General features: G+C 45.5%; 1 protein-coding gene across 1 annotated transcript in view; it reads right to left on the bottom strand.

Moving 5' to 3' along the window:
* The window catches only part of MGMT (O-6-methylguanine-DNA methyltransferase), a 122627-nt gene that overhangs the window by 22588 nt on the left and 85039 nt on the right, over positions 1-15000 (bottom strand). The window contains exon 4 of the mRNA XM_071749686.1: positions 5664-5821. Within this exon, the coding sequence (XP_071605787.1) occupies positions 5664-5821 (158 nt within the window). The remainder of the gene's footprint in view (positions 1-5663; positions 5822-15000) is intronic.

Raw genomic sequence — 15000 nt, 5'->3', positions numbered from 1 at the left:
GACAGACAAAGTCCCTGGAATCAGCACATCCAAATTGTTTTGCCCATATCCCAAGAGAGGAACAGGAGCAAAAAGGACATCTGGACCCCAAAGGGCCTTAATTGTCAGAAATGGCTGATATTTGGCAATTTATCCTATGAACAGTGACTTGAATAAAGAGTACACCATAACATGCACCTAAACTCATGCCAGCTTCCACTGGAAACGATGGGAAATTTGCTCTAAATTAAGAAAAACTGGGTAAGAAGTTTTATAAATATTTCTTCTTAATTTTTTTTGTTTGTTTAGTTTTGTTTTTTTTTTTGCCTAGCCAACTAGGCTAGAAAAAGAACTAGAGATTTAAAAGTAACTGGGCTAGTTTAGAATTTTGCTGTTTTCATTTCTGAAGGCTGGAGAGGATTGGTTTCTGTTTGAAGAAAACTGTAGGGAAGTACTGGATTGTAAAAATCCACTAAAAGTCTATCAAAACAGTGACGTTCTGCTTATCAAAACTATTCTCAGATGAAATGGTAATAAAAGGCAGCACCAGTCTCTGGAATTTGAATTTTGTGTTGGCAGACAGAAATATGAAAGCTTGTCATCTCTTTGCACTTGAGTCTGCCATGTCCAGACATGTGAAGTACTAACATCTTCCAGCAGATTATTTCATATTCCTTTAAAACATCATTTTCTAAAAGCCTACATAGAGATGTATTTGCATGCTTGATGAAGCTATGAAGCTGCAGGAATGAAAAAGGGAAAGTCAGAAACATTTCCCAACTTTTTTTTTTCTTCTTCTTCTTTTTTTGTTTTTTTTAGAATCTCTACAACAGAATTAAGATAATTTCACAAACAGCAAGGTAACAATATGGCAAGAATGACATTTTGTGTTTGTCTAGGAAAGGGCAAGCCTTGCCTCCTCCTCAGCAGGCTACCCAACAGCACAACTCAATTCCACAAAATATAGATATAACCTGGTAGTTCTGGTGGATTTATGGATTTCTACTACCCCTCTAACAGCTGCTTTACAGCCTGCTTTGCTGTCCTCTGGCAGGTTCTCTACTGATTCAAGTTTCAGAGTGAGAAGGCTGCCAGGAATTACTGAGTGGAGTCATTTTGAAGGGAGAGTGTTGGTCCCACCCATTTCTTTGCAGACTCTGCTCCCATCACGGGGTGTCCCATCAATCTCCCTCTTGGGTGACCAACATCCATTACACACGGGAGCTACCAACCTGCTGCCAGGGCTCCTCTCCCCACTCCCCATCCTCAAGTTGTTCCTCCCCCATCCTCTTGGTTCTCTGCCTCTGCTTTGCAAGGCCAACATGCAGACCAGATACTAGGAAGAAATCTTTTACACTGAGGATGGTGAAAGGCTGCCCAGAGAGGTCGATGTCTCACCCCTGGCAACATTCAAGGTCCCAAGCAACCTGATTTAGTTGAAGATGTTCCTGCTCGTGGCAGCTGGCTGGACTAGGTGGCCTTTAAAGGTCCCTTCCAATCCAAGCAATCCTGTGATCCTATGAGCTGTAAGGTTTTGCCTCAGGTCTACCCCTTTGTTACAGGGCCCCCTGAGCAGCTTCAGACTCAGGGACACAGAGGGATGGTTTCACAGAGCTCAAGGACTTCACCCGGTGTGGCACGGCACAGCACGCAAGGAGCAGAGCCCCAGGGCTGCTGCTTGTCCCTGGCCAAAGGAGAACTCCTTGTGTGCCTCCCATTTCCTCTGCTCCTGTGGCTCTAATGAGCCATCTGGTCTGCAAGCACAGGACCCTCTGCTCTCTGCAGCCTCTGCCCTCCTCCAGCAAAGGGGACAGGCAGGAAATTCCCAGCTGAGCACTGCCCATTGCCTCTGCCACTCCACACAGCCACCAACCAGCCACTCCTGCACTGCCTTCAGAACAACACAATCTTCACCCTTCATGCAAAAAGGGGGCTAACGACCCCAATACATTAGGACCAATTAATTGCTTTCCCTTAAAAACAGGCAGGGATTTTTCTGAAGTGCAACACTTGGAAGTCACTGCAGGGAATTGGGGAAAAGCTACTTTTTCTGTGTTGGATAAAATTCCCCATTAAGAATTGGCCATGAAATGAACGGTTGAAAATTTCTGTTTAAAATCCCATTTAAAAAAAAAAAATAAAAGTCTGCACAGGCTAAACTGGGCAGCCAGTAAGCCAACAGCTCCTGGAGGTGTTGAGCCCACCTCGAGCTCTGCTATGGCATCAGATTCAAACTTCACCACTGACAAGTTACAAGGAGAAATGGGTAATTCTGTTCTTAAGACTGCTTTTAAAGACATTTTCCACATTAAGTAGTAATTTAGAAAATTAAAGGCACTTGAGAAAAATTTAAGACACAAGAGAAGCCACTGAAACTGTAAATGTCAGAATTCTCACAGCAACCAAATCATGATAGGATAATGAAATGGTTGTTATTATATTTCCACTATCAAGGCAGGGGTTGCTGGAAGGTGCTCAAAGGGAGAACTGGTATTGTGCTTCCCTACAAGCCTGGAAAAGCAAAGCAAGCAGCTAAATGCTTTTCAGGTGCTCACCAACCACACTCTTCCATCCTGCTTCTTTCTCTGCAAGGAATTGTGCCTTAATAGTTGGCACAAAAGTAGCTGCAGTGAAAAGTAGCTGACCATGAACTGAGAAGTGCTTCATCCCAAAAGCACTTTACAGTTGTTGTTTGTTTTTTTTTTTAATGAGAAATCTCCTTAATGTGTTTGACATTAGGATCAGCAAAAGTCTTACTGTCCTCAGATGGTGCTACCACAGGAAAAAAAAATTGATATTAAGAAAAAAAATTGATATTAAGAAAAAAAAATTGATATTAAGAAAAAATTGATATTAAGAAAGAAAATATCCAATAATCAGTCATGACAAAAGCACTGACAATGGAACTCAACTCACCTAATGACAAAGCACCATGCTAGGAGTGGTCATATTTACATGGAGGGGTAAAAAAGAAGGGCCAGAGGTTTTGGTGCTTTGTTGGAAGAGCTGCTGATAAACAGAGACATGTAAGGAAATCAGGGGGATGAGGAAAAACTTCCCCAGCTTTGGATCCTCGTGCTCTCACTGATGTTTATTCTGCATTTCTCCATGCCTGGAGAAATGAGAAGGCACTTTCAAATGCAAATGTGAAAAAGTAAATAAATACCCAATTCCTAATTTATCAGTACTGCAATTCTGACTTACAGACAGACCAAAATGTACAATCTACTCCACATAATGTGGGTTCCCACGTATTCCCAACATTCCTCCCAAAGAATTTTTTTTTTCTGTTTTATGGAAGTATTACTAAGAGAAGGTAAGAACAGAAATGCCATCACATCATTGTGATGCCTGCCAATTAATTCTCTGTTAGCTTTTCCATTACATACGTGCCTCCCCCCATAAAACACACACACACCTGGGCCCAGTCCAAGAACCAATAACTGAAATAAATTAAAAACCCCTGGGCCTGCACATGCTGCAACAAGAAAACTGCACCCCAGCACCAAGTCTGTAGCAGAGAAGGTCAAACCCCACTAGGACCACTGGAGCCCAGTGCCCAGCCAGCAGGGCCACCAGCTCATGGCCACCAGCCATGTCCTGTCCCCCAGGCACCTCCTGCTTGGGTTTTGCACTTGGATGGTGCTGAGGAGCTTTGATTCCATCCCCCCAGAAAGCCAAGGGGGATGACTGCTTTCCCTCGAGGAGCTTCCTAATGACAAATATCCTTATTTTTCTCTTTTAAATGATCTCCAGCTTCTTCCAGCATTGCCTGCCCAGGGAAGGACCAATGTCCCCAACCAACTGTGACCATAAGTTGTGGGAAACCTGCTCAGTGCTAAACCCCACAGCAACAGCTAAAACATCAGCAGCTTTGCTTAGACCAAAAAATCCATTAGCCAAGCTGAAAAGTATAGTCCATTTAGGAAAATTAATGAAAGTCAAAGCATTACTTTAAATGTTTTATAATCTTCTGGTGGATAATCTGGGAAGCAGAATTCCCCTGATGCTATTCAAAGATGGTAGGAACATCAGCAGTAACTATTTCCCACCCAGCTTTGCCCATCCACTTTCACCCCAACCCTAAAGTTTTCACAACAAGGGTCTTGATTTCATCCTGGCTAATAAAAAAATCATTCTCAAATGAGAACTTAATCACCTAGAAGGCTGAACTTCATGAGAAATTTTTGCAGTTTTGATACTGTAGTGTCATTAGTGCTCCTCATCCCACACGTTAATCAGAGGGTTTCATTAAAACTTTCAATTTTTTAAACAGGTAATAAAAAGGATGTTTGTATGAAAATTGGAGGGTGACAGTGCAACAAAACTGAATTTAGGATTAAAATTACCCTTGGCTGACACAGGGACTGGTGGTCAGACTGCACCCAGATTGAAGTGGTGTCTGTCCGCTTCCAGCCACAAAAAAAGCAGTATATATTCTGTGGAGTTTATACAAAACCCAGTGGTATCTTACTTCATGTAAGGTAGAGAACACTGACCCCTTTTTGCTGCTGTATTATTATGGAATATCATACAATTAAAAAACTGATCTATTAAACTGAAGATTTTATTCACTGGGAAATGATGACATTCATGGGCAGACCAGAAGGCACTGCAAAAAGCAGACTTCTGAGATTAATATATTTTTTTTAAAAGTAATGAGATCTATTTCATTTAAAGTGATTGCCTTCTATTATGAGGTCTTCAGGAACACAGTCAGTAAAAGGAGAATGAGAAGGAGAAAATTTCCTCAGGTCTTGTTTTTACCTAAATACCCAAGCAGCGTAACTGCTCTGTAGCAATACTTGTTCTTTGGACAAAAAAAAATCCAAACAGAATCTAGAATAACTTTTGAGAACCCAAACACAGCTTTCTTATGCAACCCATCACTGAATGCTTCTATAGCCCTGGCCAGGAGTCCATGCCAACAGAGTCCCAGACTGGTTTGGGTTGGAAGGGACCTTAAAGCTCACCCAGTCCCAACCCCTGCCATGGGCAGGGGCACCTCCCCCAGCCCAGGGTGCTCCAAGCCCCATCCAACCTGGGCTGAGACACTGCCAGGGATGGGGCAGCCACAGCTTCTCTGGGAAACCTGGGACTCAGCACCTTCACAGCATAGAATTTCTTTCCATGATCTCATCTCTATATCCCCTCTTGCAGCTGGAAACCCTTCCCCCTCATCCCATCCCTCCAGGCCCTTGTCCCAAGTCCCTCCCCAGCTTTCCTGGAGCCCCTTCAGGCACTGGAAGGTGCTCTAAGGTCTCCCCATGGCAGCCTTCTCTTCTCCTCTCTGAACACCCCCAACTCTCAGCCTGGCTCCAGAGCTGCTCCCCCTCTGATCATCTCCATCACCTCCTCTGGACTGGCTCCACCAGCTCCATGTCCTTCATGTGCTGAAGGGAACTGCCCCAGCCCATGTGCTGGACCTTGCACTTGACCTTGGTGACAGGGACATGCCCTAAGCCTCAGCCCCCTCCCAGCTGCTGGTGAAAAGCTGATTTAAGTGAAAAAGAACCAGACTGGGAAGCAGATTGCTCCTCAGCTGTGCTCCTATGAGAACCTTCCCACTCACAGGAGCTGATCCCCATCATTTTTCTTGCCACTGTCCAAAACCTGGGGATCCAGGAGGCAGCAGCACCCTGGGTGTTGGGAGCAGGGAGTGGATGGGTGTCCCTGGCACAGACCTTGCTGGAGCAGTGGGTGGTGGAAGGCTGGCAGGGGCAGGGTGGCTGTCCTGGCTGGCTGGCAGAAGTAGGTGTGCAGCCAGGCTGTGCACTGCTTCAGGGGCTCTGTCATCTCCTCTGCACCTTCACACACCTCACAAGCAGCCAATGACTCTGCCCTGCAGCGAGAGAAAAATGGTAAAATTATGATCAAAATTATAAAAATCAACATTTGTGCTCCTTGCATGAGCAGAAAAATACACATCATCTCAGGAGCTGGACTGCATCTTCTGTCTGCTCTGACAAAGGAGAAAAGGTTCATAACTACAGGAACAAAAAGGTGTCCTCATCACCTCTAGGGATGTGACAATGACACAAGGGTGCTGACACCTGTAAAAATAAGATCACAAAAGATCAGGGAGAGGGAAATGCCCACAGGTCAAGGAGCAGGAACACCACCCAAGCCCACACGGATGGTGGACGATGCATCCCTTTGCCTCCCAGGAGGATGGAGGTGAGGCTCATTCTCCACATCCCACATGGACACAGTCCTGTCCCCCAGGGACCATCCCTGGGGAAGGAGGGAAGCAAACTGCTCTCTGCAGCACCCACGCCTTCCTCTGCCCCGTTTCCTCCCAGCACCAGTGGCAGGTTCCTGCTTTCCTCCACTTATTGAATTGGAAGGAAGCAATTGAGATTCATTTGATTTCCAGTGGCAGCTCCTGCTTGCAGGACACCAAAGAGAGAAGCGAGTGAACAGGGAGCACCTGCAAACAAAACCCTACTTTCTCCCTTGCTAGTTTTTTTTTCCTTCTTTTCCTCTGGAAGAGCAATGTGTATGAGAGCAAAGAAAACCTGGATTTGCAACCCCCAGCCATCTTTCCCAAGCTTTCAGAGAGGCCAAGCAGAACTGGGGAAGGGGTGGTGATGCTCTCCTGGTGCTTTACATGATCATGGGGTGGTGGGTTGTCCCCCAAAACTGCAGGGACCCATCCCAGGGTACCTGCAAACAGCCCCTTACCAATGCACCCGAAATAAAATGATGGGGAGATGGGTAAGGAGACAACATGAAGGGTGATGACTGCCAAAGCAGCAAGCCCTGCCAGCTCATCCCCAGCACCTTCAGCAGCACTGGTGAGACAGCTGAAGGCTTGCTGATTCTTGCAGCTCTTTCCCCTCATCTGGAAACCCAGCCAGCCCCCAGCACAAGCAGCTCCTCAGCAGCACACTGCTAAAACCCAACAGCAGACTTCTGCTGAGAGGCTGTGGGGGTCACAAAGCAGTAAGGGGAGGGAAAACCACAGAAAAATCAAAACAGAACCTGAGACAACTGAAGAAAGAGAAATCCAGAGCAATCCTGCCCCCCTGCAATGGGGAAAGAACAAACCCACATCAAACTCCAGCACGCCAGAGCCTGCTGCAATGGAGCAAAATTATTTTGCCCTCTTTCCTGGCAGAGATGTGTGTGATGTACCTGTAATGGCATCAAAGACACCAGCACTGCTCTTGCCACCAGGCACCTTTGCAAAATGACCCCACACCTTCTCATGCTCGACCCACAAGAGCCCATGGAGCCCAAGGCACTGGGCCATGGGTGGGCTGGACCCGGTTCTGCCTCCGGATGGGACCAGCCAGGGCTCGGGGGGGACTCCCAGCAGTGAAGCCCTTGCTTGCCTGGTGCCTGATCAAACAGCTCTGTCATCTCCCCCAGCCCCAGTTCATTTGCTGATTAATTGTTAACCACTGCAGGCCACATAATTACTGATTAGAAAGTGGCAGAGAAGAGGAGGGACACAGAGGCGGACAATTAAAACCCTCCAGCTGCACAGGAAGATGAGATGATGGCTTGGAGCAGAGAAAAACAAAAAAAGAGGAATCATCTTTGGATCCACTTGGATGGAAATAAAGTGCGGATTTATTTCACTCTTTCCATTTATTTGCCAAAGTAATGCTTTTGATTTTTCTTTTTTGTGTGGGTTTGAAGTCATATTAATTTGCTTCATGAAAATGATGTCTATGTTATTCTGCTGTTTAAGAATCTTTTTGCTGAAAAAAAAGTATGAGAATCTGAGCATAAATATTTTTGTATGGATATCTACCAAACCAAGCTCTCAACACCAGGGATAATCCATTATTCTGCACATGTACAATGCTCAGCAGAATATGCCTGGGTCTTACTGTGGATTATTAGAGCTACGACAATGTAATAACCATGGAATACAGTAATGCCTCTGAAAGCTCAAAGTTGGTAGACTTTTCTGCTCCATTTATCCAGAAGAGCATAGAAACCACTCAAAACTACAGTAACCTGATGTTTTTCACATCATCTTGTTTCCCATTTTCAGAGTCTGGATATGATTTGGACTGTAATATCCTCATAAAATCAAAGGACTTTGTCTCCTGGCTCCTCTGCAAGCCCGCAGCCAGGCTCCAGAACTTCCTTCTACTCCACAAAGACACCAAACTACCATCATTCTCCCCCAAAACAGGTGCAATGCCGCCCAGGCTGGTGCTCAGGGCTCTCCCTTAACCCCCAGATTAACCAGCAGGCCATTGGCTCCATGGGCAGTATATGAAATAAAGGTCCATTGATCCACAAGAGAACATTAACTCCAGCAGCTGCCTTGCTGCAGGAACCTCAGCCCTCAACCCATGGCTCTGTTCCCCCTGTCATCACAGACACATCCCTCACTTTCACCACCTTTTCCCTGGCAGGACTTTTTGAGTGTCAGGCTTAATTAAAAAATTATTTTTCATTAATGCTGTTAAGAGCAGTGCCTTGTCACTGCTCAACACCTCTAGGTGCTTCTGTTGACACCCATCTTCCCACCCTCTCAACACCAGACACTGGCACAATTCTTTCACCTCCACTCTGGTAAAGAAAACTTTGGAAGATGACAAGGAATTGCCTTCTAAGAACACTGACTTCTTTTCCTCTAGGCCATAAAGTCAATTTGCCAGCATCTATGCTGAGAGCTTCAAACTGGCAAAAAGTTAAAGAAACTTTAAAAAAAAAACAACTTCATATAAATTTTGCTTGGCTAGAAACACCAATGACTATTCCCAGGAATCTGACAGCTTTAATAAAGGAAAAACAATGAACACAACTCATGCACAAGTGTCCTCTCCTGGCTCCAACCTTTCCCTTTCCAAAGCTGCATAGCAGCACTCCTTCCACAAACTACCTTGGCATTAAAAAGGAAACTTAAAACAGCAGCTGCTTTTTAAAGGATTTTCCCAGGCTTCAAAGCCACACTTTGGTCCAACTAAAGCATACGTATGTTTCCAGAGGCAAGGCAGGAGTGGTCTCAAACCATCCATGAGAAGAAAAGGAGAGTGGATGAGTTCCAGTGTGGGAAATTTCCCCCTCATGTGAAAATCCCCTGCTCCAAATTAGGCTTCTGGGAAGGTTTCTGAACACTCTGCTCCACGCACTGACCTTTGAGCAGCTCTGATGTCAAGATGGCCAAGAAAAAAGTTAGTTGCATGCCACCACATGAAAATAGCTACGAGTCCTTCCAGCCACTTGTGCTGAATCTTTAGCCATGAAAAACCAACAAAAAGGGACCTAATGTCCTGCCCTTGGTGATCCCCAAGGAAGGAACTTGCTCCTGGCCATAAAGCCACCAGCAGTGGCCATAAAGCACCGAAGGTGATGGCCAAGGGGCTGTTGGTTCTGTGCTTTACCCATGGGCAGTTTCTATCTGAAACCCAGGACCCAACAAGATGTCATTTGCACCTCGGCAGCTGTCCTGCTGGGTAATTGAAGCCCAAGCTAAGGGAGGTGTTTGGTGACTGTCCATAAGGAGCTCCATGTGGCTGTCACACTAATCCTCTTGTCAAGGGAGAAAGACCAGAGTCCTGCCCCTAACAAATGGGCCCTGACGTGACCCGGCGGCCGCAGCTCCTGATGGGAGCTGACAGCAATTTAGCCATGGTTCTGCTGGAGACTGCTGAGATAGTTAGTGTCAGACACCAGGGGGAGAGGGGGTGGACTTATCAGTGGTTTTTACCCTCATGCCAGAGCTAAAAAAAAGAAGAAATTGATTAAAAAAACAACCAAACTAACAACAATAACAAAAATCCAACAAAACCCACCAAAAACGCCACATTTTTTTGACATCAGGATTATGGAAAACTATCTTAAGAAGGAACCTGCCCATGGGTGGAGAGGGAAATGTATTTTAGGAATATTGCCCGGTTACAGTAAAATTCTATCCACTTTGAGGAGCTTAGGACACAGCCACAATTCCTCTGTGAGTCACCTGAGGAACAGAACAGTCCTCAGAGGATCAGCCAGGAGCAGAAGGTCTCTCAGGGACTTGAGACCAAAGAGAAGAAAGAGTCCTTGGGTCATTTTCCCCAAGAGATGCCACGCTGCAGCCCAAGGACTGGACAAGCCTGTGAGTTTGTTCCATGTCCCTCCTCCTGGTACCTGCTACTGGGGATATTCCCTCTGGGACCACCCCCCAAAGCTGGCATCAGCTGAGGATGTCTCCTGCCAGCAAGAGCCTGGGGCATCCTTCAGCTGGGGCACAGCAGGATGAGGATCCAGCATCTCCCTGCTCAGGGTCATCAGCAGAGTTAATTGCAAGAAGTTCCTCCGTCAGAGCAAATTTTAACATTTGCAGGATAATTCATTGCTGATCCTCTAGGATCTGAGAGGTTGTCACGGAAAAGATACGAGGGGCAAATATGATTTAAAAGGTTATGTAGGTTTTTGTTGTTTTGTTCTTCAATGGCATTTTCTTTTTTATCAGCGGTGCCTGCAGACAACTCCACACAATGCTCGGGCATGCAAAGTGACCAGAAGTCAGGACCCTGTAAAAAGTTGCACTGAGAAGCAAAAGCTGAGTGTCTCTCCTATACCTATGTATTTTATACATTTGCCTTACCAAATCATTTATCTGGTGTGTTGCTTTTCAAATAGAAGAATCAATAATGATTAGAACACAAAAATTAGCATTAAACCAAGACTCAGCCGTGCAGCATTTTTCTTTACATAATAAACAGAGGGTTAGCTGGCATTTTTACTGAAGCTTTTATTGTAAAATTAAATAAAAATGCATTTTATCAACACCTAAATGTCCTTTAAATAGCCTGTTTTTGATAGATGAAGGCTAAAGCCACCCCAAAACTGCAGATGAATTATCTGGTCTCTAATGATTACGAAACGATTACAGGATGCAGAGCAATCTTGTTAAATTTTATTCAAAAGCTTACTACACTTGTGTTTTCTCTTATTTTTCTATCAATGAAACCCAGGAGGTTTAAGAACAATTCATTATGTATGAGACTCAACTTACAGTGCTTGACTGTTGATTAATAGGAAAGTTTGCTGTATGTACATTTGCAACATTAGATGCATACAATATGCTAACTTATTCTTCCACCAAAGCTAATTATTTACAAAAATGACTACTTGAGACTACAATTTATTAAATGCATGCATCCAGTCTCAATTTGGCCCCAAAAGACAGTCTGGAATGAAGATCTTTTACTTGATGTGACAACTTCTAGAAACAGTGTTATTAATATTGTAAATGTGGCAAATAAAGAGTTCAAATAGCCGTATGGCTGCGGTGCATTTTTTCCCCACAACTGAATCAACGAACAAAGCAGCTTTTTAGGTTTAAAATTCATGGAGGAGCACATCCTTACATAGTTTAATTTAGCTCCTCAGAAATGAAGTGCCTGCGTGATGGTAGTAAGAGATTAAAAAAAGGATGAGCTGCAATAAACAGAAATAACACCCCAATTCTCACCGAACGACCCCCACCACGGTTCCTTTTAAGACCTATTAAGAAAAAATCAATGCATTTATGGAGGAGTACAAGACCTCAGAATGGAGCAAGACTTAATCATTGTCGTTCAACCTCTGCAATATTTTCTCCATTCTGCTTTTATCTCTTCTGGAGGATTTAAATTCTCATGGATCCGACCGGCCACAAACTCCGCATTAAAGCGCTGCCCCGAAACAGAAGCCTCTGTGCCAGAATTTGGGTATCAAACACAAACTCCAAATAAATAGATGCTCCTCTTGAGCAAAACACGTCGGTATCCAAACGGCCGTGCCTTTTTTCCACCTCCTGCAATTAAAGGTGTTGAGCTGAGGTACCAAGGGGAGGTTGGTTCTGAGAGCTGTGCAGCAGGCAGCCCCCAGCCGCTCCCAGCCCCGCTGCCGGCTTCTCCTCTGCTCCCGGTGTGTCCCAGCAAACCCTTTCCAGGAGGGAGTGAGACTCCTGTCTTCACATGCCAAGACAAGGAAAATCAATGTCAATGCCCCAAAGATTCAAGTGATAGCACTGAAGGTCACCAAGCACTGCTCGCTGCCCTGCACCATTAGAGTTTTGATTGGAATCCTATATGGGGAGACACAGACTCCAACCGAGCCCTTGCCCTGGGACACGGCACTGCGAGGCCATGGAGGAAGCCCAGCAATCAGCAGCCTTGCCTGGGAACACAGGGGACACCTTGGAGGAAAACAATGCCATGTGTGGCCTTGGCTTCTTTTTTCCTGAATGTATTTCTTGTGTTTTCAGGAACAAAGGGCTCTGTCACAACCACGGCCACGTGCAAGGACAACCACCAAGCACGGTGCTTCATCCACCTCAGACTTCTGCTGTGTCTCTCAATACCTGCCTGGTTATCCACTCCATGCCAACCTCCTTCCCTCTCCTTAAATGCCCAGTTTCAACATTCTAAGCTTTTTTCTACCCTGGCCACCACCCATCCTCACCATGTTTGGACCATCTGGTCCACCATGACCTCATGGTCCATCTCTGTGCTGGCCATCAATTCAGGTACTGCTTTCTTCCTGTATCCCAACCATGTATTTTCCAGACTAATTCCTGTTCTCTCCACATTTCATCCTGCACATTTCTACCTAGTTCATGCTATCAGAAGTCATTGAGACAGGTAAGGAAAACTATGGATAGTTATAGGGCTCATCAGCACCACGAAGTTGTAACACCCTTGTGCTCAGCTCCAGAAACAGCCCAGAGATGACCTTCCCCAGAGACTTAACTCTTCAACAAATGAAACTTTTTTAAGGCCTACAGCCAGGCCAAATTTGGAAAATAAAAATATTCCTAGTATCATAACTATTTCTGTTTCAAATCAGCAGGTTTGACAGCAGAACCTCTGGAAGGAAAAAAACAAAAAAAACAAAAAAAACCCCCAACTCAATTCCTGGTTATCGTCTCATTTATAAAGGACCAACTGGTTCCAGACTGAGAATGGAGGAAATCATGCCCGTGCCCCAAAGATCCTCAACCAGCAACAATCAAGCAGATGCTTCACATGAAATGCTTCCTAAAAAGCAAAAAATTCAGCCAAGTTCCAAGCAGCAGCACGCTCTCACCCAAGCTGCTAGGCAACATTAAGCATAGGTGATATCATCAGTTCTACCCATAATTAGGTTAAAAGAAAGTCAGTTAATTTTAGCACTTACAAGAAACTGTTACAAAACATTTTTTTTTTTCTTATATAAAAGAATTCTCCCCTCAGACTTGCGAGGTCGGTTTTATCACAGGCAATTAACCGTGCTGGGGCTGGCTGCAGGGGACCCTCAAACCACACACCAGGCTCCCTCCTCTTCTCCACTCAGATCCTCAGGTTCAGGGCACTCTCCACAGCTCTCCTCATCACCTCCCAAGCTCTCCTCACCATCTCCCAGCCCTCTGCAGCTGCCATGGAGCATCACCTGCTACCCAAAGCTCTGCTCAGAAGCCTGCCCCTAGTAATAAACCAGTTGCCAACTGGTAACTGAAGGAAAAATTACTTTTTTTTTTTTTTTTTTCTACATATCTAAGACAGATCTAATCCAAAGTATGCATGGATTAAGAAAAAAGAACCAACATCACCAAAAAGAACCAAACACACCAAAACACAAAACCTAAAGCAGTTGAAATGCACCTTACAATCCTTACACTGCAAGAGCCACGTGCAGAGGGAAATGGAGGGAGGAAACTTAAGGCTGAATTATTAGAAGTGGGCTCTGACTTTGGATGTCCACTCTGACGTGCATGAGTTCCAGATGAAAGTGAGCACCAAGAATTATAATCAACAGCACCTGCAGATACTCCATCCTATTAAAATGAATTAAGACACAGATAAATCAGAAACCTCTTAAGAATTCAACTCATCAGGCCATTTTTCAAACCAACTTCCCAGGCCAGGTGTAATGCACTCTCTGCCCTTTGAGCATCTCCTGTGGGACCTCCCATGGCCTCATCTCATGCCCAACATGCAGGATCTTCCAAGAGGGCAGGGGCTGGGGTATTACCTGACCTCTGTCTCTACAAGGTTTGGAGACTCCTACACAGATGGGCAGCACCTCTCCTGAAATGCCATTACCCAACAAAAATCTGAATTGACTTCTTACCAGTTAGACCTCAAACCCAAAAATACAACCCTACAACAGGAAGATGAACAAGAAACACCAAGTGTTTTCCTTCACTGGGATGAACATTTGCCAGCACTTGTTTTCTTCTGGCAGCCCAGAAGAGAGCCATGGGTCACCTCTCTGGAGGTTCTGGGGAACTGCACCCATCACCCCTCACCTGCCTCTTCTGAATCAGGGAGAAAAGCTTTTCTTCTCCCAGGAAACCAAGCAGAACCCAATTGCAAGATTGGGAAAACAGTAGGGCACATCAATAAAACCAATAAAAACACTGTTTCCAAAAAAACCTGCTGCTATAATTAACTGCAATGAGAGTCTATAAACTGCGACCTCAAAAGCAGCTTGTTAAAGGCTGGATATGGGAATGGTGATTTAAACAAAAATCTCCTCTTCATGGACCACCTCGGCCTCAGCTTGCTCCTGGCTTCACCCCTGGATCCAAGTGGGATGTGTCACCACAGGGACCCAGGAGCTTTGGGGCTTCTCCTTGCAGCCCTGGGATCTGGACCTGATGTGACTTTACAGCCACACCAAAACCTCCCTGGGGACGGCAAAATGGGATCTGGGGACTGAGGGGGCTCCAGGAAAGCTGGGGAAAGACTCTGGACAAGGGCCTGGAGGGAATGGGATGAGGGGGAATGGCTTTAAATTGTAAGAGGGAAGACTGAGATGAGACATGAGGAAGAAATTCTTTAGTGTGAGGGTGCTGAGCCCCTGGGTGCTCAGGTTGCCCCCAGAAGCTGTGGCTGCCCCATCCCTGGCAGTGTTGAAGGTTGGATGGGGCTTGGAGCAACGTGGGCTGGGGGAGGGGTCCCTGACCATGGCAGGGGGGGTTCCCTTCCAACCCCAACCAGTCTGTGAGGAAGCCTCACTACAGCCCCAGAACATTCCTGCCCAAACCCTACTGGTGTCCTGTGGCAGCAGGGATGGAGACACTCAAACCACCCTTCTGTC

This window comes from Heliangelus exortis, chromosome 7 (genome assembly GCF_036169615.1).
Source record: "Heliangelus exortis chromosome 7, bHelExo1.hap1, whole genome shotgun sequence".
Lineage (NCBI taxonomy): Eukaryota > Metazoa > Chordata > Aves > Apodiformes > Trochilidae > Heliangelus > Heliangelus exortis.
This window is presented reverse-complemented; position numbering and strand designations above follow the sequence as displayed.